The following is a 27,697-nucleotide window of genomic DNA, read 5'->3' as shown; positions in this document are numbered from 1 at the left end:
ATGTCCGAAAGTTGAGGGCCACCTGTAATTGAAGATCTCAATCTTCCTCATCGATTGGCGATAATTATTTACTTACAATTAATTATGACTGCTTCTTCATGTATATTAATTATTACGCAATTAACATTATGTACTTAGATCTAAGCATTCATATAATATTTTCATTGCATATTTTTAAATACACACTTTTAAATAAACTTTTTAAACAGTTTTTGTGTTTTTTTGACCGAGTAATTCATTTATGTTACTTAACTTAATATTTTCGCTGTCTTTTATTATAATACTAAACATGTTTAGTTCTGGAATTTGTCTTTTACGTTTTTTTGGGAAAAACAATTTATGCACCAAATTTTATATTTTGGTATTTGGGCATAACCTGTTTACTGCAAAATGTTGAATTTACAGGAGACCAATTTTAAGCTTTGAATTGCCCACATAAATCTCGGTTCATCTTTTGTCTGAAAGCCCGTTTACATGATTCACTTTTGACGATCATCGCGGAGGAATCATCCCCAAAATTCATGAATTCAAGAATGAAAACTTAACTTAACAAATAATCCAGTATATCGGCTATTTTCAAAATTTGTTTGCTGCTGGCTTCCTGTAAAGTGTAAATCGACAAGAACCGTGTTTTATTTAGACATGAATTTTATGTCAGTACTATATGACCCAAAGAGGTTGGATAGTCTTTAATATACGGCCATATATTTCCGATACAATATTTCACGGTGTAGTGTGATTCGGCGAACTGCATACTTACAAGTTTCCGGACATGTTGGCAAATAGCTTCATGATTTTTTTCACATTTAGGTAATATGAGCGAGAACGATGATCAAAAATAAATGTTTTTTTATTATTAAAATAAAAATCTTTTAACATTAAGATTTTTGTATACTTTATTTAGTGGATTTTCGAGGACCTTTTTTAAATCTTCTGACGAATCAATCGAGTCATGTTGCGTTACAGCAACGCGTCGCGCCACTGACCATTAACCACTGGTATATTGTTATATGACCCAGAAGCTGGTTAAAGATATTATTCCCTATGCCCCCAAGGGGCGATATGTTTAGGAGATAACGGCGCATATCCATGTTTTAATGGTTTCACTATATTCTATGTTTTATTGAGGTTCATATAACATGGCATACTATAATATATAATGTCATTGTTTTTTTTGAATTTTATTAAACAACAATATATTAATATATAACCACAGAATTAGACAAGATTAATGTTTATAAAAATTGTTTTTCAGATAAAACCACAGACTGATAAAAAAAAATATTCGTCAGATGTCGTTAAACTATGGCAAAACAGAATTAATGTCTGCCAGATAATTTGTCTTCAGGACCTGATACATTCAATGTCGACAGTATATAAAATAAACATTTTTTTTTTGACCATGTCCGATCCTAATAGGATGATATTATGGGCCTCCACAGAGTAGAGGATTGTATAAACAGATTTTGTTTTTTATGAGAAATGGATGTCAGCCACTTGTTCAATCTTATTAGGTCCATACCCTGACTCACAAATTGAAAAATAATATGTACTGGCTATACCCAGGATTCGAACCTGTGACCCACAGCATTATAGTCTAACGCTTAAGCCGCTCGGCCACCGTACCACATACTTAATCTTTTTATTACCGGCAATGTGTACTAGGTGGGGATGGCAGTGGCAGTGACGTCCCGTGGGGGTAGGCAGACTGAACGTCGCTTGGGGGCTGCAGTTACTCGAAGGGCGGCAAATCGATGAGAATCATTTGGCATACTTAGATATAGCTACCTACCTAAACTTAGTTACAACAAAAATGTCTTAAAATATCAGCTCACTGGTTGGAAACAAAATGTATTAATTAACATAAAAAGTTTAACAAGGCTGCAATTTTTTTGTCGGGTTCGCGATGTCTAGTATACTTCCGTTGACCTTCGACGTGCGATGTCCTTGGTGACACGTGCAGGTTTGTCAGCCGTCGACACTAAAGATGCATGCCCCTCCCCCCCTCACAAGAGCGTTCCACCTACCGCTCTTGGTCCACGATTTTAGTATTACCAACGTCAAAAAATCCCCACATTTGGGGAAAAATATTTATAAATTTAATTTTGTATGTTTTAGTGGTAGGTATATATTTTGTTAATAGGTACCTAATGTATCCATACAACACATTTTTTAGATATTGGAGTCAGGAAAGGATGATAAAAAAATATTGTATAAAAAAAATGGGGCGGCATTTTGTCTAGGGACGTCACTGGGCAGTGGCGAAGGGTGGATGTAGGCTGTTAACATCCAACATAAATTAGTGCACCCTAAGCTTTGTCAGTCATACTTTTATTTGATTTAATTGAACTTGGAATACAAATTGCAGATAGTGCTGGTTAGTTTTTAAAATTCATTTAGACCATGCCTAAATCAAACGATAATAGTTTAGGTTTAGGTATACTATGGGGCATGGGCGATTCGACAAAAATAGTGCACGCTTTTTCAGTCATAATTATTATATGTTTTTGTTGAATAGGAATACATAATATTACAGATGGTGTTGGTTAGTTTTTTTTTCAATTCATTAAGCCCTGCCTAAACCATACTAGATAAAAAATATTCTTCTATTATAATACAAATATCTTCTATTATACTCGTAATACAAATGAATGTGAAACATGGACCCTAAGTAAAAGAGAGATCCAGAAACTTAGAGTAGCACAACGTGGTATGGAGAGGTGCATGCTGGGCATAACGCGAAAGGACAAAAAGAGGAATGAGTGGATAAGGAAGCAGACAAGGGTTTGCGATGTAATAGAGTTTATTATAAGCCTTAAATGGAGATGGGCTGGACACATAGCTCGAAGAAGAGACAATCGTTGGACAAATTTAGTCATCCAGTGGTATCCAAGAAGTACAAAACGTCCGCAAGGTAGACCTAGAGGCCGCTGGATCGATGAAATGATAAAGTTCTGCGGAAGTACGTGGCAACGCAATGCACAGGACCGAGAGAATTGGAAGCAGCTTGAAGAGGCCTTCATCCAGCAGTGGATAGATTCAGGCTGATGATGATGATGATAATACAAATATCTTCTATTATAATACAATCTATATACAAATATTTAAAATTATGTTTGATTTAATGGCATAATTTTAGATATTTTGTAGATAGACACATAGTTTTTGACTATTGTCTATTATGGTTTGTTTACACATGGCTTAATTTAATTTTAAAAACTAACCAACACTATCACTAATATTTGGTCTTAGTTCAATGAAAACAAATATGTATTACATACTGACAAAGTGTAGCGTGCATTTTTTATGTCAGATCCCGTCCTCCACCCTTCGCCAATGGTCGATGGATATATACATGCAGGCCAGCTATTTTTGGAATAAAATAAATCATTTTAAAATTAATATGAAGTACATGTAAAAATTGGGAAATTTAATATGTTTACATTTCTCGGATTGATATGACTGACACGGTTATTCATCTTTATTAAAACAATGATCAATGTATTGTTTTTGGCTGCCTCCATAAAAGTGACAAGTATCTTTAACGAGGCATTTTTGTGCCCGAAAGCAGCCCTGCAAACAAATGCCATAGTAGAAGTGTGAAGTTGTCTTCGGATGAAACTGCAATGCAAAATTACTTATGGCTAATTTAATCAGTAGATCAGAGGTCTTTTTGAAGTTATTCTTCTTTAGGCGCGTTTGGAAAATCAGATCAGAGTGTATTTTTGGCGTGTGACATGTAACACATAATTAATGTTTTCACACAAAAATAAACTCACTTGGTTGGATTCAAACCACCGATTGTTCGGTTGTCAGCCGAACGCACTACCTTTACGCCACAGTATAATACTGCAATCGTGATGATTATACAGTATAATATTATAGTTTAGAATTGTTCCGTTGCCTAGGAAGCGAATTTTTATTGTCGGCCATTTGCAATTCTTTACGTAAACAAACTGTCAAACGTCAGAGTGACATTTGGTACTTAAAAAATAAAAACAATGAGAAACCATTATATAATTAGTAATATAAGTTAAAGTGTAGAGAAATAAACCAATGGCGCTTCAATAAGCTGCCCGTTTTCTTACGTGCGTAATTTAACAAGATAATTAAGAGCTAGTCGAAGAATCTAGGTTATCACAAGTTTTGTTTTTGTTTTGTTACGCCAAAGAAGTATAACTTCTAACACGCGTACATAAGTACACACTGATTTTTTCTTTCTTCAATTTCACACATTTAGAAGGTTTTTTCAACATCTTTGGTATCTACCGAATTTATGTCTCATATTATTTGTGATAACTAAGGCCGCATCCAGATTTTGCTTTTTACGAGAAATAGATGTCAGCCACTTGCTCAACCTATTAGGTCCATACCCTAACTCACACACAATGATCCTATTAGGATCGGACATGGTTGGGAAGGTCGCGTCCAGACGCGTGTAATGTAACACGAATTTGTCGTATGGACGTAGCTACGATCCTTATATGTAATGCTCATAGCGATGTTTGCGCTGATCCATCGGCTGTCAGTTTTTGAGAAAAACACAAAGGCGCTCGGCACAGTGCTTAATAATTCGAACAACAGGATTCGCGTCGAGATCGTGTGCCGTCCATACAATTTGTGTTACATTACACATAGTCTGGACCCAGCATAATAGCAATGAACAATTTTCTCTTACGACTAGGTAGAAATGAATAAGCTGATGATAATAATATATAGTGTTAATTCTTTCGTTTAGTTAGTTAATGGTGGTATCCGATTGTACCGCACTATTTTTTTCAACAAAATACATATCCTGCATTTGATAAGGTTGACCACATCTGCTAAGTAGAACGCGTAGTAGGTATTTAATTTGTGTGATATGAACAATTATTATTTACCCACCGATACCTCAATAAATTTATTGTTGTTTTTTTTCAGAATAATTATTGCCGACCATGCAGTGGTTTTCAAACATCCTTATTTCATTTATTTGACCAGATATGGTCGTCAGTTAGAGCATATGGACATTACACGGCGCCTACAAGAATACATGTCACTCGTAAGTGTTCTTGCATGATCCCGTAACTCCGTCGTATACACTTTGTGGATAGTCCACCTCCTTGGATCCATCCTCTTCGACGATCTTCTTAGAATCCCGCTTCCAAACGATAGCACTGTCATCGCTTATGCTGATGATGCCCTCCTACTATTTGAGGCTGATAGCAGGCTAAGATTGTGAGTGCCGTCGGCAAAGCCTTAGAATTAATTGAGGCATGGAGAAAACTAACCAGGCTTTCCTTCACACCTTCCAACACAGAAGGCATTGTCCTCAGGGACTGGGTAGACTTAAATGTATGCGGCCGCCTACAGTCCGCTTTGGTAATACTAGCTTTAGAATCTCAAAAATCGTCACCTATCTGGGTGTTCAATTGAACACTATGCTAAATTTTGATCACCATGCTAGGACCCAGGACTACAAGGCCAGGACTGCCTTCCAGAAAGTTGGCCGTATGGCTGGTGATGATTTGGGGTCTATGGGTAAGGGCGTTTAAAGTTGCCTATGGGTAACGCTGCCTACAGTACAAGCATTTGGTGTTCACGTATCCATAAGTGTGCCAAGCTTAGGAATACTCTTTTAAGTGAGCACCGCAGTGCGCTGTTGTCAACTGCCAAGACCTACCGCTCAACTTCTACGGACGCGCTCCCAGTCCTGGCTGGAGTCTTTCCTCTTGACGTGCAATCACAAAATCAGTTTGATACTGAAATACCGGATAATACCGATATATTCTTTATTGAAACTGATAACAATATCATAGAAAGGTTTAACAGGACAAAAATCAGCATCTCTACCATCTCTTACCTTTACCTATTTCTAATTTTGTTTACATATAATATGTAGGTAGGTACTTATTTAGATATTTTTAATATTTTAAAGAGATTTTATATTTATTGGTAAGTAGATTCATTTATTTTTCCATTTATTTCGATATATTTCATGAATAGCAATATACAATAGGAAATACTGAAATACTGGTATTGGTATTTTCATTCGGTATTGCAATCCCTAGGCACAACGTATAGTATACGATCATCTCTTTCCGATAAGAAAGCTCACGGCGAACTGTGCCACGGTGAAATCTTTTACGTACAATTTACATGTAACCGCATTTTTTAGGTCATCCTGCTTTTTGCTCCTAAATCCCAATATTTTATTTCACATGGTAAAAATCCCGATTTGGTAAAATCATTATCTGGCAATGCTTCTAGACACCATGATGCTAAATCATACTTCCCTTAAAAAGATTTCATATAAATGTGCACACACTTTGAAGCCTCTGGCTTTCACCTACAATTAATCAGCGATAATCATGAGGTTTTGCACTCGATCCGGTTCGATAATTAAAATGGTGATGTGTGTAACTTCACATGAACAGATTTACTTAAAAGTATTTCACTTATAAAAAGGCCTCATTAAATTTATGACCTCAGTGTAGTGAGCAGCCGAAAACTATATCCTAAGTTTTGTGGCGGGACTTCACTTTCATCAAAAACATGTAAGTAGGTGCGTCAGAGTTTTTGTGAATTACCATAGCCTCCTTTACCAAGCGTGAATCCCTTAATCCGGCTCAATATCTTGGTCCATGGCCCACCATCCTAGTACTATTTATTGCGTATACTTCAAATGCAATAAGTATAGTAAAATCATGATTGTTTCATATTGAAAAAACATCATACGAGTTAACGAATTGCATCCGAATTTACATAATAACAAGCACTACCATTAGAAATCACAATTTAGTGCCGCTGCCTGACTATAGATGGCTTTGTCTTGGTAGCAGAGATAACTTGAAAATCTATTACGATAACAAATAACTGTCACAAATATTATATAAATAGGCTTGGATCTTTTATTCAATACCATGTCCATTAGTAAGTTAATGCTCTGTGCCTATGTCACTATATAAGCCATCTCGTAGTCCAATGCATAAGGCGCTGGCCTTTCATCCGGGGGCTTTGGGTTTGATTTCGGTGAGGTCACAATAAATTTGTGTGATTTTCTCAAAGCCTGGGTGCTTGTGTGATTGTTTCAATCCTATCACTAATATTACACTACTGTTTCACTATACTATCATCCATCATTGGGCCTCATGGCTTATTGTAGTATTAAAAAGATTATATACTTACATTTTATATACCAAAATAAATAAATTGTTTCTTTTTCAGACACTAATCAAAGATGGCAGATGTTGAAAAAAGTATACAGCTGCTCTTTGATCGGCCGTCAGAGCCGCTCTTCATGCCGAAGGGCGACGCTGGATCAGTCTTTGACGTGCCATCCGATTTCCTGGTAAGTGTTGAATTGATTTCATTTCTTATATTATATAGAACCTCGCCCATGGCCCCACAACCTATCACTAAGGTTAAGGGTAGGTAGTTTAATGTTCTAAATTAGTATTCTCCAAATAGTATTCCGTAGAACTCCAGGGTTCCGCGAGGTAATCTTAAGGGTATTCGGTGTATTTTTGTATTTCTAAATAAATCCACTTTAATTATTAAGCTGTTAGCACTCGGCATCGTATTATGAAGCGCTGATCGCGATCTCTTTTTGTGGTAGCCAAGTAACATCCAACCCTTCACCATATTAGATAAATAGTCATTTATGTTAGTCTGGAAACACACTAAAAATAATTAATAAAATTCTACATGTGGATTATCATTTAATTTTAGATTTAGATTTCCAAAAATGAACCTTGAATGTCATTTTGTAAAGAAAAGTACATTTTAAAAGAATTTTTAGGTAGCAACCGCAAACCCGGCTTCTTTACATACAAAATAACATGAAACTTCCAAATGTGGCTTATTCCACAATCATTTAGTTTCAAAGACGGATCCTTTCACATAAGCCAATGGGAGCTGAGATTTAGGGTCACGTGGTTAATAGCGTCTGGTACGATTTGCATGACAGTTGTGTTGTGACCGCTTCTCATATATTATTAAGTGAAGCAGTTATTTGTATAAATAAACATAATGGACGTTACTGTTTCATCTCTGATGGGCATCAAAAGAGAGAAAATGGGAAAGAAATGAAGGCAAAAATCTTTGGTCCTAAATGTCATCAAAAAAATCTTTTTTGAATAATTGAAACTGGTCATAATTGCTATCCAAACATTGCCTGTCACATTTTAGTGGTATGTCATTTGGTTACATACTTTCATAGGCAAATTAATCCAAATTGTTAAGTTTCAAAACGGCTCATTCCAACTGTCACTTTCACACTCGGCTTGATACAAAAATTCCAGGCATAAACAACTTGTGATACTTCACATTCAAATCTTTGGGGTTAGAATTTATCTTTGTGTTGTCTTCAATCTATTTTTGTGTTGTAAAAACAGGCCGACAGATATGCTGACCTAGGGGCGGAATTGAGCAACCGTTTCGGTGAAGAAACAACGGAAAGAATCCCGCTGAAGACGGTTCCCATGCCAAACTTGGCAGTAGCTTTGGAACTGCCTCGTCAGGCTGAGTTTTCTCTCATCATTCCTAAGCACCGACGATGCGCCGCATCACTCATCGATATTCTCATATGTAAGACAATCTATTCAGTAATTATATTGTACCCTGACATAACCATTCTTTTGTATCATAAGGAATATTTCATATTTCGAATTCTCGAACTGTCAGACGGCAAGAATTGAAAATAATTGAGTTACTCAAGATTAAACATGTACATACAAGCATATATAACAGCGTATATCAGTAGCGAAGGGTGGAGGTAGGCTGTTAATATCCGCCATAAATAGTGCACAGTAAACTTTGTGTCATACGTATTTGTTTTTATTGAACTAAGACTACAATGTACAAATGGTGTTGGTTAGTTTTTAAAAATCAATTAAACCCTGCCTAAACCAAACCATAATAGTTTTTGTATATTTTGGGCGATACGACAAAATTGTGCATACTTTTTCATTTATACTTATTTGTTTTCGTTGAATTGAAAATACATATTACACATATTGTTGGTTCATTTTTTTTAATTCATCAAGCCCTGCCTAAACCAAACTATAATAGATAAAAAATATTATTCTATCTATAAAATATACAAAATTATGTATGATTTAATTGCATAATTATATTGCAATTGCATAAGATATTTTAGAGATAGACGAGTATTATAGATTAATATGGCATGGTTTTCGCAGGGCTTAATCGAATTTTTAAAACTAACCAATACCATCTGTAAATTATTGTAGTCTTAGTTCAATGAAAACAGATACGTATGACTGACAAAGTTTAATGTGCACTATTTATGGCTGATGGATCTTAATATCCTACCTCCACCCTTTGCCACTGACATATATTTGATTCGTAAGATCCATACAAAAGGATGCTCGCCTATAATACGTGGCGCCATCTATTGGCGTGACTATGAATTTTGACTATGTGAGCCCCAGAACTGAAAAAAGTATTCATAATAATTGTAAAAATAAATAAAAGACAATATTTCAAGTTGGATACAGTTTGCAATGATAATAATATTGAAATTACGAATAACAACATAAATTTTAAGTATAGCCTGAAGATTTAATTATAAATTTTCATCGCTTGCTGTTATTCTACGAAGCCAAAAACCTAACGATCGACAACATGTTGATGTAGATTCAGAAACAATAATTTTGAAATGTAATGTCAAAAAATAAAATGACAACAGACGCCATTTCTACTTTTGTAAGAATGCATAATAACGCCTGTACAGATGCATGGATTTACTGGCAGCAATTGTGTGTATTTTAAACTATCGTGAAAATAACTGTTTACACGTAAAAGTGCTTACTGTCTCTCCATTCTCGTTGTCATTTTATAGTACTATTTGACAGTTCGTAAAAATCTGTTATCCCAAAAGGAGTCTTTCCATGATGTAGTTCATTTTTTTGCCGGCAGGTTCGCCACTATCGTTCTACTGTGCAGGCGCAGATTGAAAAAAATCTCAACTGTCGCATGAAAATTCAGAAGCTTCCTAACTTTTTTGATTCGTGCATGCAATCTTGCAACTGCAGGATAATACATTTTTACAATATGTACATTTTCTTGTTATGGCCGCGATAATACATACTGTCAGCTGTAAATCCATGCACGTGTAAACGGGGTATAAGAATATAGACATTTTATATAAGTACGTAATTTACTAAAACATAAACTTCTTTACATATTTATGTTTACGTTGGTTGATTTGCAAATGTCAAAATAATTACAATAAGTACTATCATTATTCCAATGCAAAGAATTTTCAAGGGATGTACTAGCGTATATAAACATCTTAGAAAAGTAGACTTACCCATTAATTTATTTTATGAGCTGTTAATTTTTAAAACCTTTTTATCAATACGGCTTAAAAATATCAAAGATCAATATAATTCTGACATATTATATATTATATTTTATTTTATTTATGTACACAAATGTCAACTCGAAAAATATTGCACGATTGCTTTTGTTTTGAATATATCATTTAGAATTGACATAAAATTTGAAAAAAAAGACATGATACCTATTGTCCGGCAACTTCATCTTGGCTACGTGGCAAAACTGTGAACTACAATCAGCTAATCGAACTTCCGGTTTCAAAAAAGGAACGCCCCCAAATTATTCATTACATTTTTGACAGTCAATTTGGACGCATCTATCAATTTACGTAATTTGAAGCTTTTTATATTCAAAAGATGTCTAAAACAATACGAAGTCATGTTCGAATTATTATTAGTAAACTTTTGATTTATTGTGAAGAAGAAAAAGAGTTGCATTTAAAAGGCCAGTCTATACAATACTATATCACGGGTTGCTGTCATTGTCAGGTATGTCAAAATTCAGTGTTGTAATACTAGAAATATTTCCCCAAAAACTGGGAATTATATTTGTATATTATATAGTTGTGTGTATTGTAATCTATTTTATTAATATTTTTGACGTATAATAATTAAGTATAAATGATCATTTAAGTACACTGGCAGTGTAATAATAAATTGGCAAGAAGAATATTTTCAAGAATAAACATTATTGGCATTAAATCAATTATTACGGAGATGTAAAATTTACAAAAATGCTTAAAATTATCTAGATACTTATACGTAGTGTATCATTAATTTACAAGAATATCCCAAGGACAGTTTCTAGAATCATGAAATAAATGACTACAGCGAGTGCCTCCTCTTCAAAAATCGTAACGCCTGGAAAAAATAAGATTGCATTGGACAATATGGACTTATGTACCATACGTCAAAAAGTGCAGGAGTTTTATATAGTCCACAAACAAGTTCCGACGCTGCAAAACTTACTGGTTTCCTTAGGAGAGTGCATGGATTTTCAAGGAAGCAAAGAATTTTTACGGCGACGGTTACATTTAATTTAATATTAATGTATTCAGATAGTTAATTAATTGTCCTTGTATTTTTAAACCGAAAAGTAGGTACATATTGTTTTAAAATTTATAATGTTAGGTGGATATAATTTAATTTATAGAAAACTATTTTCACAGTAGGTATGTGTTTCGACAACAATTTTACTAAAAATACGATATAAAAGACATCATTTGTAAATTATAAAAAAATGTGATTGGGTCATCAAAACCATATTGAATATGTTATATCTTTCACTTCTACTTATTTAGTCATAATTTGTGTTCTCCTAATTATTTAACTAATAAATACCTGCAGCAATATTATCAGTTAATGTGGGTTCAATGATATATTTCCTTCCAAATTCAATAATTACGCTGTATTAATTATCCTAATATAATAGTAATATATAAGAGGTGAAATTATTTAAAATAATTTTTCTATTGATACTTATCGAACAATAATTGGACTCCTAAATTAATTACTTACTGAGAACTTACTGATTGATATAAATTAAAAACCTAATTTCGCGGGATTTGTTTTCTCAAAAAATGACAACACTGAGAAATATTCTATGTGCGACAAGAGCGACTTCCTGTTGTCGCCTAAATAATGTTGTCGTACAGTATCAGTGACAAATAATATTACAGCTCGAGTGTTGATTGGCTGGGCATGGCTGAGCTCTGATTGGTCATTGAACTGACCTTGTGTCATTGCAACTTTGTATGTGATTGTAGCGTCATCTATTTGGATGAGTGAGCATGAGAGTACAGAAGAGCTGTATGACGTATACAAATGACATATAATAAAAAAATGATCACTTTACACACCACCCGTACCGATTCATGCGTGAAACAATATTCAAACATTCAATTATAAGCATTTTATTTCAAACATTTATTATATTCCACGGACATCTTTTACACAATGTACTCACTGTGTACACTAACTATTACTTCAAACATTAAAAATAAACATACAGAAATATCATGGAATACTAATAATGAATCATTTAAGAATAAGACTTATCGAATATACTTATAGATACAATCATGATTTGAGACACTTATGACAGGTTGGAATAAAGCTGCCGCTTTCCAGTGTAATACAACGCCCATATTAGACCCAGAACCCGTCTTAGCTTGTTGTGTGATGAGCAAGAATAGTAATCTGACTGTACACCTATTTTCAGCTGTTCCACAGAACGAGCTCCAAGACTTCTTGTCTACGGCTGCCCAATGCCGTGACAGAGTCAACGTTCAACTGTTTAATTACTGTTTGTCGGTCGCAATGATGCACAGGTCAGTAAAACAAATATTATATTATATTTGTTTTAGTAAAATGAGAACCCAAGTTTTAAACTACATTTTTTCTTATATTATGTAAAATTATTTGATTGTTTTGACATAAACTTTAAATATACACTGTCTGTTTAGAGTTTTTGTTAAAACAATCAAATAATTTTACATAATATATGAGAAAAGGTAGTTTAAAACTTGGCTTCTCATTACACTAAAACCAAAAATACTGTCTTTTTACTTAGCAGATCCGCATGTCAAATAAACATTCTGCAGTCCATAATTTGTAACAACCTCACAATTATTCATATAAGAAATAAACACACTAGAAGTGAAACTTCTTTAACACATTCGTGGACACAACGTCAAATATGTAATTTTTTAATCTCAATCCTATACGGCCATCTCTTTCCGGTATAGCAGCGCTCACAGTGAACTGTAATAGAGTGGAATGTAATTCGTACAATTTATATGTAACCAATATATTAAGGGTAGCAATAATCACCTCACTTGTCGGTTTCTGATAATATCCGGATGCCTTGTTTAAAAAATATACCTGTATGTGAAACACATATTCATTGTGTAATTTTTATTTTAAGGGAAGACACACGTAACATAAAGGTGCCGAACTTCATGGAAAGCTTTCCGTCGAAGTTTGTGGACCAGCAGGTCTTTTCCAACGCCCGGGAAGTCAGCGCCATCGTCCCAACTGAACTCAGAGTAAGCATGCGATTGTATATGGATTGAGTTGGCATTTACTTGGCAGGATTTCATTTAACAATAGATAATAATTCGTGGGGTTACTGTTAAAAGTTAGTCTAAAAAGTCTTCAAATCATATTATGGAGTAATTGCAATTTAAAGTTTGATATACCCTATAAAATCTGGCATAATAGCGCCTGTACACGTGCGTGGATTTACTTGCATCAATAGTGTGTATTTTAAACTATCGCGATAATAACTGTTTACACGTAAAAGTGCTGACTGTCTCTCCAATCTCATTCTTCTCGTAAGCGAGACGCGATGTTGTCATCGTATGGTGCTATTTGACAGATTCAATTCAAAAAATTGATATTCAATGGTAAATATATGAAAAATGCTCAATTAAACAATTTATAATGTTATAGTTGCTTTATCAGTGGTTTAAATTAATAATTGCATACTCGTGGATACAGTGCATACGTTATTATGTTAAAATTTATCAAAAACTTTTGCTTGTCTTTCAATACACCCGCAATTCAAAGTTTTACTGTGCCTACTTATTTAATTTGTATAAATAAAATTGTAGCGATTGTAACACGGTGTCAATTTCTCACAGCGAACGCCGATCACCATTCCAAAAGACTTCTCAGCATCTGACCTGGATGAGGAGCACCGCGTGGCATACTTCCGCGAAGATATCGGTGTGAATCTCCATCACTGGCATTGGCACTTGGTTTACCCATTCAGCTCCGCCAACAGAGACATTGTCAACAAAGACAGGAGAGGAGAACTCTTCTACTATATGCACAATCAAATCCTTGCCAGGTAAAATATGGGTTTGTTTTCTTCATTCAGCTGATTGACTGTACACCGCCTAATATTAATATGCCACCCAGGCCTGGATTAAAATACTCACTGAAGCACTTTCTAAATTGAGCTACTTTTGGCGATCGGCTTTTGTATTTTAAATCAAAGTAGGTATTATTTTAATTACTAACCGACGTCACAGATCACTCCAAGATTTTTTGTTGTAACTTCCTTGAACTTGTTAAAAATTGTGAAAAAAAGATGTGAATGTTTTGTTAGGCACTTAGGATCCTATGCATAGTAATATTTATTTAAATACGTCGGCTTATGCACTAGACAGCTGATTTTCAGATAAATAAGGAATAAGAATTAACAGCTAACCAGTGGTGAAGTGATAAATAAAATACTGCCGGGTTCCAATTTTTAAACACCTACCATTTTTTTCTGAAACATACGTTTTAATATTTCAACAGATTTATTTATTAAAACGGCAATGACAAAGATCATCAATAGACAAAAAAATCAAAGCGACGGGACTTTCTTAGGAATTGAATTGAGTAATCGCTCCCCATGTATTTTTATTAGCCAAAGTGATTATATCTGGATGCTAGACTAAACATTAATAAAATAAAAGCATCTTTTTATGAAGGTTTCACTACAATCGGACAGTTATTATGCAAATCCTGACCTTAAAAGTAAGTTTTTAATTATGAATGGAATTCTTCATACAAACTACCTTAGTTTACTGTGGGTAATTGATTTTGAGTTCAAAATAAAAAAAAAATATATTTGCACACTTCGTAAGGAACCGTCCATAACATTAAATTTGTACAACCAAAATCTTAATTAATTTAATTTTAAATCAATTTTAATTTCAAATCTGTTTTCTTCTAAGGTACAACTGCGAACGTTTATCGAACACGCTGCCCCGAGTGAAGCGCTTCAACAACTTCCGTGACCCAATCACCGAGGCTTACTACCCCAAGTTGGACAGTCTGACGTCCGGAAGGTCGTGGGCTCCGCGTCAGGCCAACATGCTGTGGCAGGACGTGAACCGGCCCGTGGACGAGATCACCGTCGCCGTGTCCGACATCGAGCAATGGAGGTCCAGAGTCGATGAGGCTATCAGCTCCGGACTGGTGCAGATGGTAAGTTTTGTACATAAAATATCATTGTTTGATTTCTCTCTTACTGGAGATCAGTAGCAAACGGTGGAGGTAGGCTGTTAATATTCAACATAAATAGTGGACACTAAACTTTGTCAGTCATACTTATTTGTTTTCATTGAACTAAGAATATAATATGCAGATGGTGTTGGTTGTGTAGTCTAAGTTCAATGAAAACAAATACGTTTGACTGACAAAGTTTAGTGTGCACTCTTTATGTCGGATTTTCACAGCCCATCTCCACCCTTCGCCACTGCTGGAGATAGAATGCATCATGGTTAAATTGGATCATGGAAATGGCTGGTTCGAACAAGGATGATGTGTCCAAAGATATTAATAAAACCTTTTACTTACATTAAGGCCGGTTCAGATTAATCAAGTAATTTAGTCGAGTGGCGAGTAATTTAGTAACTATACATGTATGAACAGGCAAATTTAGTCGAGTAATTTAGTAAAATCATATAGTCGAGTCAATCCATTTCGTTCTGTTTTTTCGGTTGAGTAGCGACCCCCACCACCTCTCACTAAACAAGCCACGAGACAAGTCTGAACACGTTATCTTTAGTCAAGTTCATTAGTTGTCGTAGAATTTCTTCCTCCAATTCTTCTGATGTAGCCATTACAAATGAAGTTATTTTCATTATTGTTCTATTACATTGTGCTCTGTTCATTTTGATACGTCATTCACTAATTTACTGTGTCCGGACACTTTTCAGTTACTAAATCATTTAGTGATAACTACATCATTCGCCACTCGACTAAATTACTCGACTAATCCGAACCGGCCTATAGAGGTGGAGCCTACATGTGTGAAATTGAAGCAAAAAATGGGATACTGATTAAGTTAGCTACAGATTACTTTGCATTGCATGTTTATTTGAAGATAACTTCACACTTCTACTATGACATTTTACTATAATTTTAGATTCACCCAACTAGTTAATTACATACATGATTATATTTGGAGATATTTCTGAAATAAGCCTTGCATAATTAAATTTGACAATAATTGAAGCCTTTTCCTCAATAATGATCTATGTTACATTTGGGCATTTTGAGATAATCAAATAAAACTATTTTATTGAGAAGAAATTATTTATCACTCATTTTTATTCCTCGTCCAATTTTCCATGTGAATTTTTCTCTGTGAAGTCTTTTTGCATGCGCAGGGTTAACAAAATCTCTCGTGTCATCCTCCATTTTCACAGATGCATATTGTATCATTATTGTAGGGAAGCCAACATAACGGATCAAAAACAAGTGAATTTATGTTGCTAAATCAAAAAAATAAATATGCCACAACAGAGTTAATGTGATGTAGATCATTGTTGCATATTTAGTTCAAAGCTACCAAAATGTAACATAGATTTTTATTGAGGGGGAGGCTTCGATTCACATATTATTATTGGCATATCAAAGCAGGCGTTTGAATATCAAATTTTGTGTTGCACATGTTGTTTTGTATTTGTTTTGTATTAAATATAAAGTTAACGGTAATTATTTTTAGTTATTTTAGTAGAACATATTGTTAACTATGTTAATTTGGTAGCTGTACTGAGAAGCAGCACGATAGTATGTTTCATAGTTAAGTTGATAATAATAAAATCAAGGTTCTACTGTGCATTATACGCCAGAAACACGACTTCATTTTGCCGAAAAATAGGCGCTCTCTATATATCATTAATCTGAATGTAAAACACTTAAAAATGCGTATGTAGGGTATGTAAACAAAACAACACACTTTAAATCAGAAATCGAGCTGCCATTTTATTTTCAGGGCATTTAACTGCATACAAAATTCATAATATAGAATGCATATTATAAGCCTCTTTCGATCTAGAGTACAATTTGTATGGTTCCACCCTGTTACATACATATTGGATTTGTGTACTTTCTGATGATGAACTGCTCAATTGTGAATTTCAGCCAGATGGTACTACCGTGCCGTTGACGCTGGACACCTTGGGTAACATGATGGAGGCGAGTGACCTGAGTCCCAATCCCAATTATTACGGAGACTTCCACAACACTGGGCATATCTTCACGGCCTACATCCACGACCCAGATAACAGACATTTGGTTAGTTATTATCAGTGGCTTGTTAGGCGTAAAGTTATTCATTATATTACTTATTACATACAAATAATGTGCTGTCCCTAAGTAGTCTATAACCTGTCCACTGGTTGAGATGTCACTAAGCACACGAGACTGCAATATGTCGACTTTGTCATGTTGTGATTTTGTTGGCATATATGAAACAGTAAGCGCGGCTTAAGCGTCGGCCACCATATTGTATATAATTCATACTATTCATTGCACTCGAGTCACTTTTTAAGCTAATTCAACTGACCGCCATACCGCAAAAATGATAATGAGAGTGATCACAATGAAATGAAACTTCAACAATTGAAACACTGCAGGTAACCCTAGTTCATCGCGACCCTGGCCAGTGCAAATTCATTATATCGCAATCGATTTTAAATAATATTTTATATTAGACATAATAGACAATATTAGACATGTGCCACATGCCAAAAATTGTCAAAATGAGTGGAATCAAGCGTATACGATTAGATTATTTGACAGTTATTGACACGTTTTATATTATGAGTGCAGACAAACCAAGCAGGGTAAACTATGTAGATTAATTTTTGCAACGCGGAACAAAATTATGCAACGCCATGTTACTTTTATTTTATGTATGACATATATTTTGTTATTGATTACTTTAGTTTACCAATAAAGCGTTTTGTCTTTCAAATCCCCCATTGAGAGGGTGACCTGTATTTTTAATTGGTAATGTGTCCAATGTTATTGGATACATTTACTATTTCTTTTTTTTTTAAGTGGCTATAAAAAATGATTATTTCTTTTAAACATTTATCCAGCTTGAATATTTTGACATTTCTGCTCTATGGATTATGTCACGTCAGTGACCCATAAGTAGGAAAGTTTCAAAAAAGCTTTTATTTCTGCCGGGATATATAATATTAATCTGCCATATAGTTCACGCCCGATTTAAGAATATGACCAACCGAGATAATGAAGAATACTACAATTATGTTATTTTCAGGAGCTGTTCGGAGTCATGGCTGACGAGGCCACCACAATGCGAGATCCTTTCTTCTACCGCTGGCATGCAGTCATCGATAACATCTTCCAGAAGTTCAAGGCATCTCCGCTGGTCGCCCCGTACAACAGAGCTAGGGTAAGTCAACATTTAAAAAAACAATATCTGGGCTGCACTGTCCAGGCGGTTTTGGTTCGGGCGGTTGTCGTGTCTTTTGGAAACAATCTTTGAAGATATATTTCCATTTGATTGTAAAAACTAGCCAACGCTATCTACAATTTGTAGTCTTATTTGAATGAAAACAAATACGTTTGACTGATAAAGTTTAGTGTGCACTATTTATGTCAGATCTTAACAGTCTACCTCCACCCTTCGCAACTCATTTATATAGTGCTCGAAGATTCTTTGTTTGCACAAGGCGTTTATAATTGCAGACTGAGGAATCAAATACCTTTTCATAATCAATGAAACCCAGACATAATGATATTTTCTTGATATTGCTCTATTACTTCCCTGACACCATTTTATTATTAGCAATTGTAACAATAATAGGGAGTGTATTAAGCACCTGATATTCGAAAATTTTCTATTATACTAATACTTAACTTTTTATTCCATCTCCGAATCAACAAAAACGTTCTAAATGACATTTCTGTCAAAATGTTGTCATCGAGTCAGGTAATTTGTGTGTAAGAGATACCTTCAGATATAACAGTTAATTTTAATGTTTATTCTCTCAGTTGAACAATCCTGATGTGACAGTGAGCTCCGTCCAAGTGACAGGAGGTGGTAAGCCGAACGAACTCTCCACATTCTGGATGCAGAGCGACGTGGATCTCACAAAGGGGTTGGACTTCTCACAACGTGGACCAGTTCTCGTGCGCTTCACTCACCTCAACCACACCGACTTCACCTACAAGTAAGTCAATTAAAAATCATTGTAATAATTGGGCCACTAAGAGCTTTTCTCAACTGTTTGCGGAGCCAAGAATAGCACATTTTTGACGGTTGGACGTTTACAATGAGCAGGCCACGTCACGATGATGGAAGAAGCCCAGTCTCCAAAAATATTAATGATGATTACCCGGAAGCAAAAAGAAAAATTCGACGATGGTTTGACTCGGGGAACACACTTAATGGGAATTGAAATACCTAACGAGTGTGGAGTAACAGGCAACCGATCTCGAGTATGGAAGAATTTAGGATAAACATAAACTAAAACACATGTCAAGAATACGTCATTCTAAGCTTGTTCTTCGTTCTGACAACTGCTCTTGGTTTATGCACTGATACTCATTCAACATTGAAGGTTGCAACACACGCCGTTGCATGTCTATAATGTGGTTCGTTTTCGTAGGACACTCACACATTCAAAACCCTGCTTCAAAATGTAGTTTATTGGGGTATAGTCTATCTGACTTTTATTTATTAATCTGTTCTGTGGTTCGACTGCATGAATATAGACTCCATCACACTCGGTCTTCAAAACTGGATAACCACACTACGACAGGAAGGTGTGGAGAGATATATCGGGGGCGGCTGTATCCACACCGAATAGAAAAGCTAATAGTGTTAACAATTAATGTAAATCATGAATCGTCCATCAACATGCTTAATACCTGCATTCAGGTACTGTACTCAACTCAAGTTGTTCAGTTTAACATATACTTAAATTTTTTCAGTCTCTCATATTCGATTGTTTTGTTTTTCTTTTAAGCGTCACTGTGAACAATGCAGGAGCCGCCAAGATGGCAACCGTGCGCATCTTTATGGCACCCAAATTCGACGAGCGCGGTCTGCCATGGCAGCTTGCTGACCAGAGGACCATGTTTATCGAAATGGATCGTTTCACCACATCGCGTAAGTCACGCCTTAGAAACACTTGACAACTTTGTAACTTCAAGATTATTATGTTATTCATATGACAAGAAATGATAGGTCATCATAATGACACGAATATCTTTTTTTAGACTGCGATCACTCCATTGAAATGGGTGGCGGTGTCGAGTATTTTGTTTGATTATCCTGTTTTTTGTCTTCTTTGCAACTCATTGGATCTCCCTTTTAATTAAGGTCCATTACAGAAATTACACTTTGAATTTTAGGTACAATGCGAGGTTGCTTTTAAAGAATCACCCAGACTGCCAAAAGCACTCCAGCCCGGCTTTATATGCAAACACTTTCTTCAACCATACCTTTGGCTGCGTGCAGATTTCAATAAAAATCATTCTTCAGTTTTGACCTTTAGCGATAGTACAGCCTTATTGTCTGCAAACTGTCTTATACAGATGGACCGACTCATCATTGGCTACATATTGCCTAATTATAACCAATCAATGGCCCTGATTGCCTTATGAGATGAAATCTACGCATCAAACCTAAGCAAATTTAGTTAAAAGGGAATATGGGAGGGGCAAGAAACACAAAAATAATGAGTATCACAAAATCGCAGCAGTATGTAGGTACAGAGAATAGCGGAAGGAGATAGAGAAGGTCTTCATTCAGCAATAGATCGACCCCGGTTGATGATCTAAGTCAAATAATCAGCAGAACTCGATTATATAAGACTAGGGCAACAACGATCTAATAATGTGAATGCAAATTTACAATATGCACCCATATTAGCAGAGTCGTATTAGGTTTTTAACAGGGAACACAAAAATAGTGAGAAGTTATTACCTTCTCAGTGTGGTTGTCATTCTTAAATGCACAGTTCTCAAGTGTGGAAAAATATGGGTTAAACTTGAACACGTGTTTATGAATATGTTATTTTCAATATTTATGTTTGTCTGTCAAGTAAACACAACATGACATATGTGTTGACACATATCAAACGTCGTAAAGTCCACTGAATGTCAAACTGAGAAAAATGCAGTTTTATCATATCTTGTAATACAAATGGTTGTAACATGTGAGATATTGTAAGATAATTGAATCTAATATCCACGATGGCTACAAGGATTTTTCTTCTGAGCTTCGGTGCTCGACCTCTTTCTGGCTTTGTCTGGATCCACAAAATCCACTTCTACATCCATTTTATGTTATAATTGTTTAGAAATTAAGGAAAATGATAGATGCCATCGTTCACCTTTAGCTTGTGGACTTAAGGTGGTTTGAAAAAATATTGATCTTTCGAAACGTGATTTCATACGTAAACAGTGGACTTTTGGGGTTTGCAGTATACCATAATGTGCAGATTTGCATACTCTCATTTCAAAAGTCATTTTTTTCAATATGTGGACTTTACGGCGTTTGATATCCATCAACACGTATTCAATATTGGTAATATTTGAAGACATTAGTATGGCTTGCCTCTTATCAAGTCATAAACCAAAACTGCCATTAAAGTCTTGGTCTACGGCGACTGACGTTTGCATTTCTATATTGTTAATCTGTTCTGTGAGAAGGCGTTCTAAAAAAATCTCAGGTCGCAGAACTAAACTGTTCTGATTTCAAATTTGCTGTTGCGACTCAAAATGGTTAAGACGCTCTGCTATATGGTAAATCAACGATAGCCAGACAGATACAGTGAGTGCATTTATAATATTAAACAAATAAACATGGTGTTTTCAGTGAATGCGGGTGAAAATAAAATCAGCCGTCGTTCTGTCGACTCTTCGGTGACGATTCCATTCGAGAGGTCATTCCGCAACCTGTCTGCCGACCCCCGAGACGATTCTCAAGCCTCGCAGAACTTCAACTTCTGCGGCTGCGGCTGGCCACAGCATATGCTCATCCCCAAGGGAAACGCTGCTGGAGCCGTCTACGAACTCTTCGTCATGGTTTCCAACTACGACTTGGACAGTGTAAGCATTATTAATCGGATAGAATAGTATCAAAGAACTCTTAATAGAAAGAGCATTTATATTTTTTGTGCACGAAAGTGACACTTAAACTAAAATTGCTTATAGGGAAATCACAGAAGGCTCTGTTTTAAAGAAGATTCAACATCTTCGAACAGTTTGAAGTCCTCGGCGAGTATTTGACTATAAAAGATCTTTGTTAAATTCTAATTGTGTATTTTTGTTTGAATTGCGAGTTTTTGTGTTATGTGACTGCTCATTTAAAAATACCTATTCTCTGATAACGAGTAACACTTATAACAAGCAAATTCAGTCGGTCCCATCTTCCTCGTAATAACCAAGTTCGACTGTACACTATTGTTCTCCATGTGGATCAAGAAATTTTTTACAGTATAAAGCAGCGCTTTCCAACCTGGGAGGCGCGATCTATTGCCAGGGGAGGCGCCAAAATTTTTTAATAAATTAATTTTTATACCATAATATCTACAAATAAATAAAACTTCATATCTTAACGTAACAGTGAAAATTCAGTGCATGAATGTTTATTTTAATATATAATACATAATATATTTAAATCCTATTAAAAAATATTTGGAGCGGAGAAATTTAAAAATGGCGCTTTTGCAAACGCTCTGTTTCGGTAATGCACAAAACGACCGCTGGTTACATGAAAACAATAACCTCAAATTTAAATGTCACTCGTAGCTAAAGTGTCAACTGAAGCGTGTAGGCAGGGTGTGATATTGTTTTTTTAAATTGTTTTTGACGTGATTTCTTTAATATAATATAACAATAATACATGTCTCCACTTTTAAATGATTTCTACGCCAGATATATTGAAGCAAACAAAAATCTATTTCCTGAGTTCTTGGTTAGTTTGCTAATGCATTTTTCATATTATTTTATTAATAGTAAAAAAAGTCGCCTGCGGCGCTGCTTTGTTTCAGGGCTATTAAATATTTTAAATATATAGGTGAAAGATCCTGGCCTGTGGGCCCTATTCAGTATGTGGAGCCCATGATAGAATCCATTAATTTTTGTCAATGAACGATGATGAATTTGGTTGACTTCTATTAAAATTGATTGTGGTAATAAACAAGCTCATTCGTCGCATGAAAAAAAATTAATTAAAAAATGAATTTAATATAAGTAAGTAGTAAAAACTCATGTGTTAAAAAAGTGTCTGTATTATTTAATGAAATAATGGGGGGGAGGCGCCAAGATTAGATTTTTTTTAAAGGGAGGCGTAGTAACATAAAGGTTGGAGACCACTGGTATAAAGGTATAAATGTAAAAAGTAAAAATGAAATATTAAATTATGTTGCTCTCTTCCTTGACAGGTTGCCCAGTCGATTGACGGAATCCCATGCGCCGATGCGTCCACATTCTGCGGTATCCGCGACAGACTCTACCCCGACAAGCGTTCCATGGGCTTCCCCTTCGACAGGCCTCCCAGAGGCGGAGTTGGCACCCTCACTGACTTCCTCCAGCCAAACATGGCCGTCCAGGATATCACCATTCGCTTCTCCGATAAGACCGTCAAAAACCCAAGGAATCCACCTCCACCATCTAGCTAAGCACTTCACTAATTTATCCAATTGCCCAATGATGAAGGCTTATTGCCTTAGTGAGAGTAATATTGCCTTAATTATGTAAATTGTGTTGAATTTGTCCTTGCGACTGTTAAAACAGTAGTTTTTAAACTTTCTCCATTAATGGCGCTCTAAAAATGTACCAATTAATAGGGTGGGTGAGTTTGTTGAATTCACTACACGTTCTTTAATCCTGTAATCAAACAAGACACAGCTATAGATATACCAACATAAATGGTCTTTTGTTGCGTCCCTGGGAATTTATCGCATTGCGCCGAGGAACAACCTTTGAAAACCTCTGGTATAGAAAATAAACATATTTTATGGAAACTGTTACTCGTACTAAGGCAATTTACATTCACTATTCATTTTATAGATCACGTTACATTTTTCAGAAACAAGTTATAACTTTAGAGTCAGATGCAGAGATGTCGCTGTTAAATTAACTTAACTAACATTATTATGAGACCCCCACCAAATAGTGGCAGATTTAGTAAACGTGTGTGGCATCTGTCAAAACGGAGCATACTGCATGCAGTAATCATGCAAATATTGCATTGTATTTTTCGTGTTGTCGATAAAATGAATGAAAATTTCGATCGAAAATCATCACTTTTCCATCCACGAACGATTTACCTCACTATTCTGACAGCTGTTACTTTCGTTTTTCAAGTCTGTCATGTTTAGAGGAGGTATCTGCCACTCACTAAACATAATGCTAGGAGGCAGTTAAGTAGGACTAAGTATGTGGCCCTTAAAGTTTTATCGCATCTTAAATTTAATCCGAGTGTTAATTCAAAATTTAATCCAACAATTTTTTATGGAACTATATTTTTGACTTTTGAAATTCTCATTATTAAATTCAAAGGCTTATCATTCATAACTATTTATTTTGGAACACTCACTTGATCTATAAATGCAATATGGTAAAATTGGTTGGATATATTAATTATGACGTATGACTTATCTTACAAAAATAGAACTCGCGCAGACGATATAATATTTAAATCTGAAGATAACTATCTAAAATAGTTATTTATTAGTGCTTAGCTTTGAAAAACCTAATTATATATTCCTGTTTGTATGAAACATTTCCAATTTACAATTCAATTATGATAAAACTAATTTGAATGTTTGGCATGTAATTTCTAAACGATTACTTGCGATTGATGAATCTTTACATTAAGTACTGATACCACGTCCTAGAAGACGGTGAGAGAGAACCGAGTGACGTTACCTCTTTGCCGGAACTGTAAGCACATGTCAGATACCTTTGGGAAATACAAGTTATTTTAAAGTCAAAACACCGTATTTGATAGTGTCGCCTTAGTTTATTCAGACAATCTACATATCATGGGGTTACTGCCAAAAGTTATTAAGTCTCGAAATCTTCTTAATTATCAAGTAATTAATTGCAGTTTGAAGTTGACATATCCTCTAAAATCAGGCATAATGCTTATTTCTTTGTGCTGTATTTGCATGTTCTATATATTGGATGACCTTGAATAACATTATTCATTGTTAAGTCTAAATACCTAAATTATCAACATACCAACTTTTGGCAGCAACTCCACGATATTATAAGATTGAATTTTTAAAGTTGACGCAATTGCACTTCATTTAAAACTCTCAAAGAAACATGGTAATAATATATTTTTGAATATTTTTTTTGCAAAGATTGCTTAGGTCTGCTTAGTTTATGGCTTAATATAATATATTATGTAGTTTTAGTTCAACTGGTGTTTATGTATAATATATATGTGTAACTAACTATTAAGTGAAAAAATAAGACTGACTATTCTATATGTTTGTAAATATGTAAATTGTATCACAAATCTGAGAACCTAGCTTTAAATACCTGTACAATTAAATTTAATATACAATTTCATGTAAAACATGGTTTTAATAAAAGTCCTTATGCTCAATGTCTGCTAGACATGCGTCGTTCTCGAACGAACGTATCTTTTTTAACTAATCTGTAGCTAGCGAACAAATCGGTCCCGTGTCACCTGGCGCTTATGTCGTTCGAGGCGAACGAGATTCGCGAGAGTGCGCACGCAGTATAGGAAGAAACGTGGGTGCGAAGGATACGCTGCCCGGCGAACGGAATATGTCGTTCGGGGCGAACGAGATTCGCGAGAGTGCGCGCGCAGTATAGGAAGAAACGTGGGTGCGAAGGATACGCTGCCCGGCGAACGGAATATGTCGTTCGGGGCGAACGAGATTCGCGAGAGTGCGCGCGCAGTATAGGAAGAAACGTGGGTGCGAAGGATACGCTGCCCGGCGAACGGAATATGTCGTTCGGGGCGAACGAGATTCGCGAGAGTGCGCGCGCAGTATAGGAAGAAACGTGGGTGCGAAGGATACGCTGCCCGGCGAACGAGATACGCGAGAGTGCGCGCACGAGATTCCGTAATTCGTACGCGCTAGTACTATACATTTTATTACGGCAACAAAAGACACAATTGACCTAATCTGTCCGAACAAATCATTATCCGTAATTAACCTGTTCGGTCGGAGTCCTCATTAAGTGACTCATTTCCCATATCTAATGTCTGCTGTTTTCTTTTATCTCTGTCTCCCCCATGACTGTGGATTATTATTAATGGGTCCAAAGATACTGCATAGCATTCTTTCCAAGTTTCCAAGTTATACATGACAACTGGTCTTATTAGTATTTTGTACAAGATACATTACAAGTGTTCGTTCAGTGCTTTGGAGCATAGCATGTTCGTTAGACTGAAGCGAGGTTTATTGTCAGGCACAATGGAGGCTACTATTTCCAAGCCCGGCTCATTCCAATATTGTCGAAAAATGAACCTTGAATGTCATTTTGTAAAGAATAATGTGAAACTTTCAAACGTGGCTTATTCCACAATCATTTAGTTTCAAAGACGGATCGTTTTATGTTAGCCAATGGGAGCTCAGCTTTGGGGTCACGTGGTTAATGATGTCCGGTACAATTTGTATGACAATTGTGTTGTGACCGCTCCTCATATAATTCAAGTTTAAAGGTGTTTTTTGATTAATTATTGAAGAAGTTATTTGTATAAAATAAATAAACATAATGGACATTATTGATCCATCTGTTTTGGCATTAAAAGCTAGAAAAAGAGAAAGGAAACCAAAAAAATGGTAAAGAAATAAAGCTAAAAAACTTCAGTGTTTACCTAAATGTCATCAAAATTTAAATTTTATTTTGTAATTTGATTAATTTTTCTGATTGACGAGAGTTTTGAATAATTGAAACTGGTCATAATTGCTATCCAAACATTACCTGTAATATTTTGGTGGTATGTCATTTGGTTACATACTTTCTTAGGCGAATTAATCCAAATTGTTAAATTTCAAAAATGGCTCATTCCAACTGTCACTTTCAAACTCGGCTTGATCCAAACATTAAATGTAAATAGATTCTTTATTAATATAGAAATGAATAAGTTTCCCTTTGTTTTCTATTTTAAATATGCTACACTAAAAATTAACTAAAAAATCGTTCAACTTAGTCTTATATTTGTTTGTATAACAGTTTATTGCATTTTTCCGCAAAAATATGTTTTTAGGAATGAGCCGAGTTTGGAAATAGTAGGCTCAATTCTTCTGCTAATTTAGGTATGAAACTTTTGGCCCTCTTAAAAGCTCCGTTGTGTGCCTGAAGAGTGTTACACGTTCCATCTAGTCCTCTGGATTTTTTCGACCATGTCCGATCCTGATAGGATCATATGGGCCTCCACAGAGTGGAGGTTTGTATTGACAGATTTTTGTTTTTTACGAGAAATGGATGTCAGCCACTTGCTCAACCTATTAGGTCCATACCCTGACACACACAAATTGAAAAACAATTTTTGTACTTGCCAGACCCAGGATTCGAACCTGGGACCCACGGCT

The 27,697-nt window shown here is 35.3% G+C and overlaps 1 protein-coding gene across 2 annotated transcripts; it reads left to right on the top strand.

The window, feature by feature from the left end:
- The first annotated feature begins 6,469 nt into the window (after positions 1–6,469).
- LOC147069868 (phenoloxidase subunit 2-like) lies at positions 6,470–26,917 on the top strand. 2 transcript variants are annotated; one of them, XR_015071191.1, is made up of 14 exons: positions 6,470–6,536; positions 7,207–7,330; positions 8,376–8,568; positions 12,565–12,673; positions 13,270–13,390; positions 13,988–14,196; positions 15,074–15,326; positions 17,271–17,423; positions 18,418–18,552; positions 19,155–19,333; positions 20,132–20,274; positions 21,988–22,220; positions 23,558–26,042; positions 26,203–26,917. XR_015071191.1 is itself a non-coding variant. In XM_085950619.1 (13 exons), the coding sequence occupies exons 2-13, from the start codon at positions 7,220–7,222 to the stop codon at positions 23,792–23,794; spliced, it is 2,076 nt and encodes a 691-aa protein (XP_085806745.1). In that variant the 5' UTR covers positions 6,470–6,544; positions 7,207–7,219; the 3' UTR covers positions 23,795–25,760. The 2 variants fall into 2 exon arrangements, 1 of the variants encoding a protein (XP_085806745.1); XM_085950619.1 differs by lacking the exon at positions 26,203–26,917 and having other exon boundaries at positions 6,470–6,544; positions 23,558–25,760.
- Positions 26,918–27,697: the final 780 nt, after the last annotated feature.

Source organism: Rhyacophila brunnea, unplaced genomic scaffold (assembly GCF_057557595.1).
Source record: "Rhyacophila brunnea isolate RB1 unplaced genomic scaffold, BYU_Rbru_1.0 scaffold_23, whole genome shotgun sequence".
Classification (NCBI taxonomy): Eukaryota; Metazoa; Arthropoda; class Insecta; order Trichoptera; family Rhyacophilidae; genus Rhyacophila; species Rhyacophila brunnea.
Note: the sequence above shows the minus strand (reverse complement) of the source record. Positions and strands in the feature narration are given on the sequence as shown.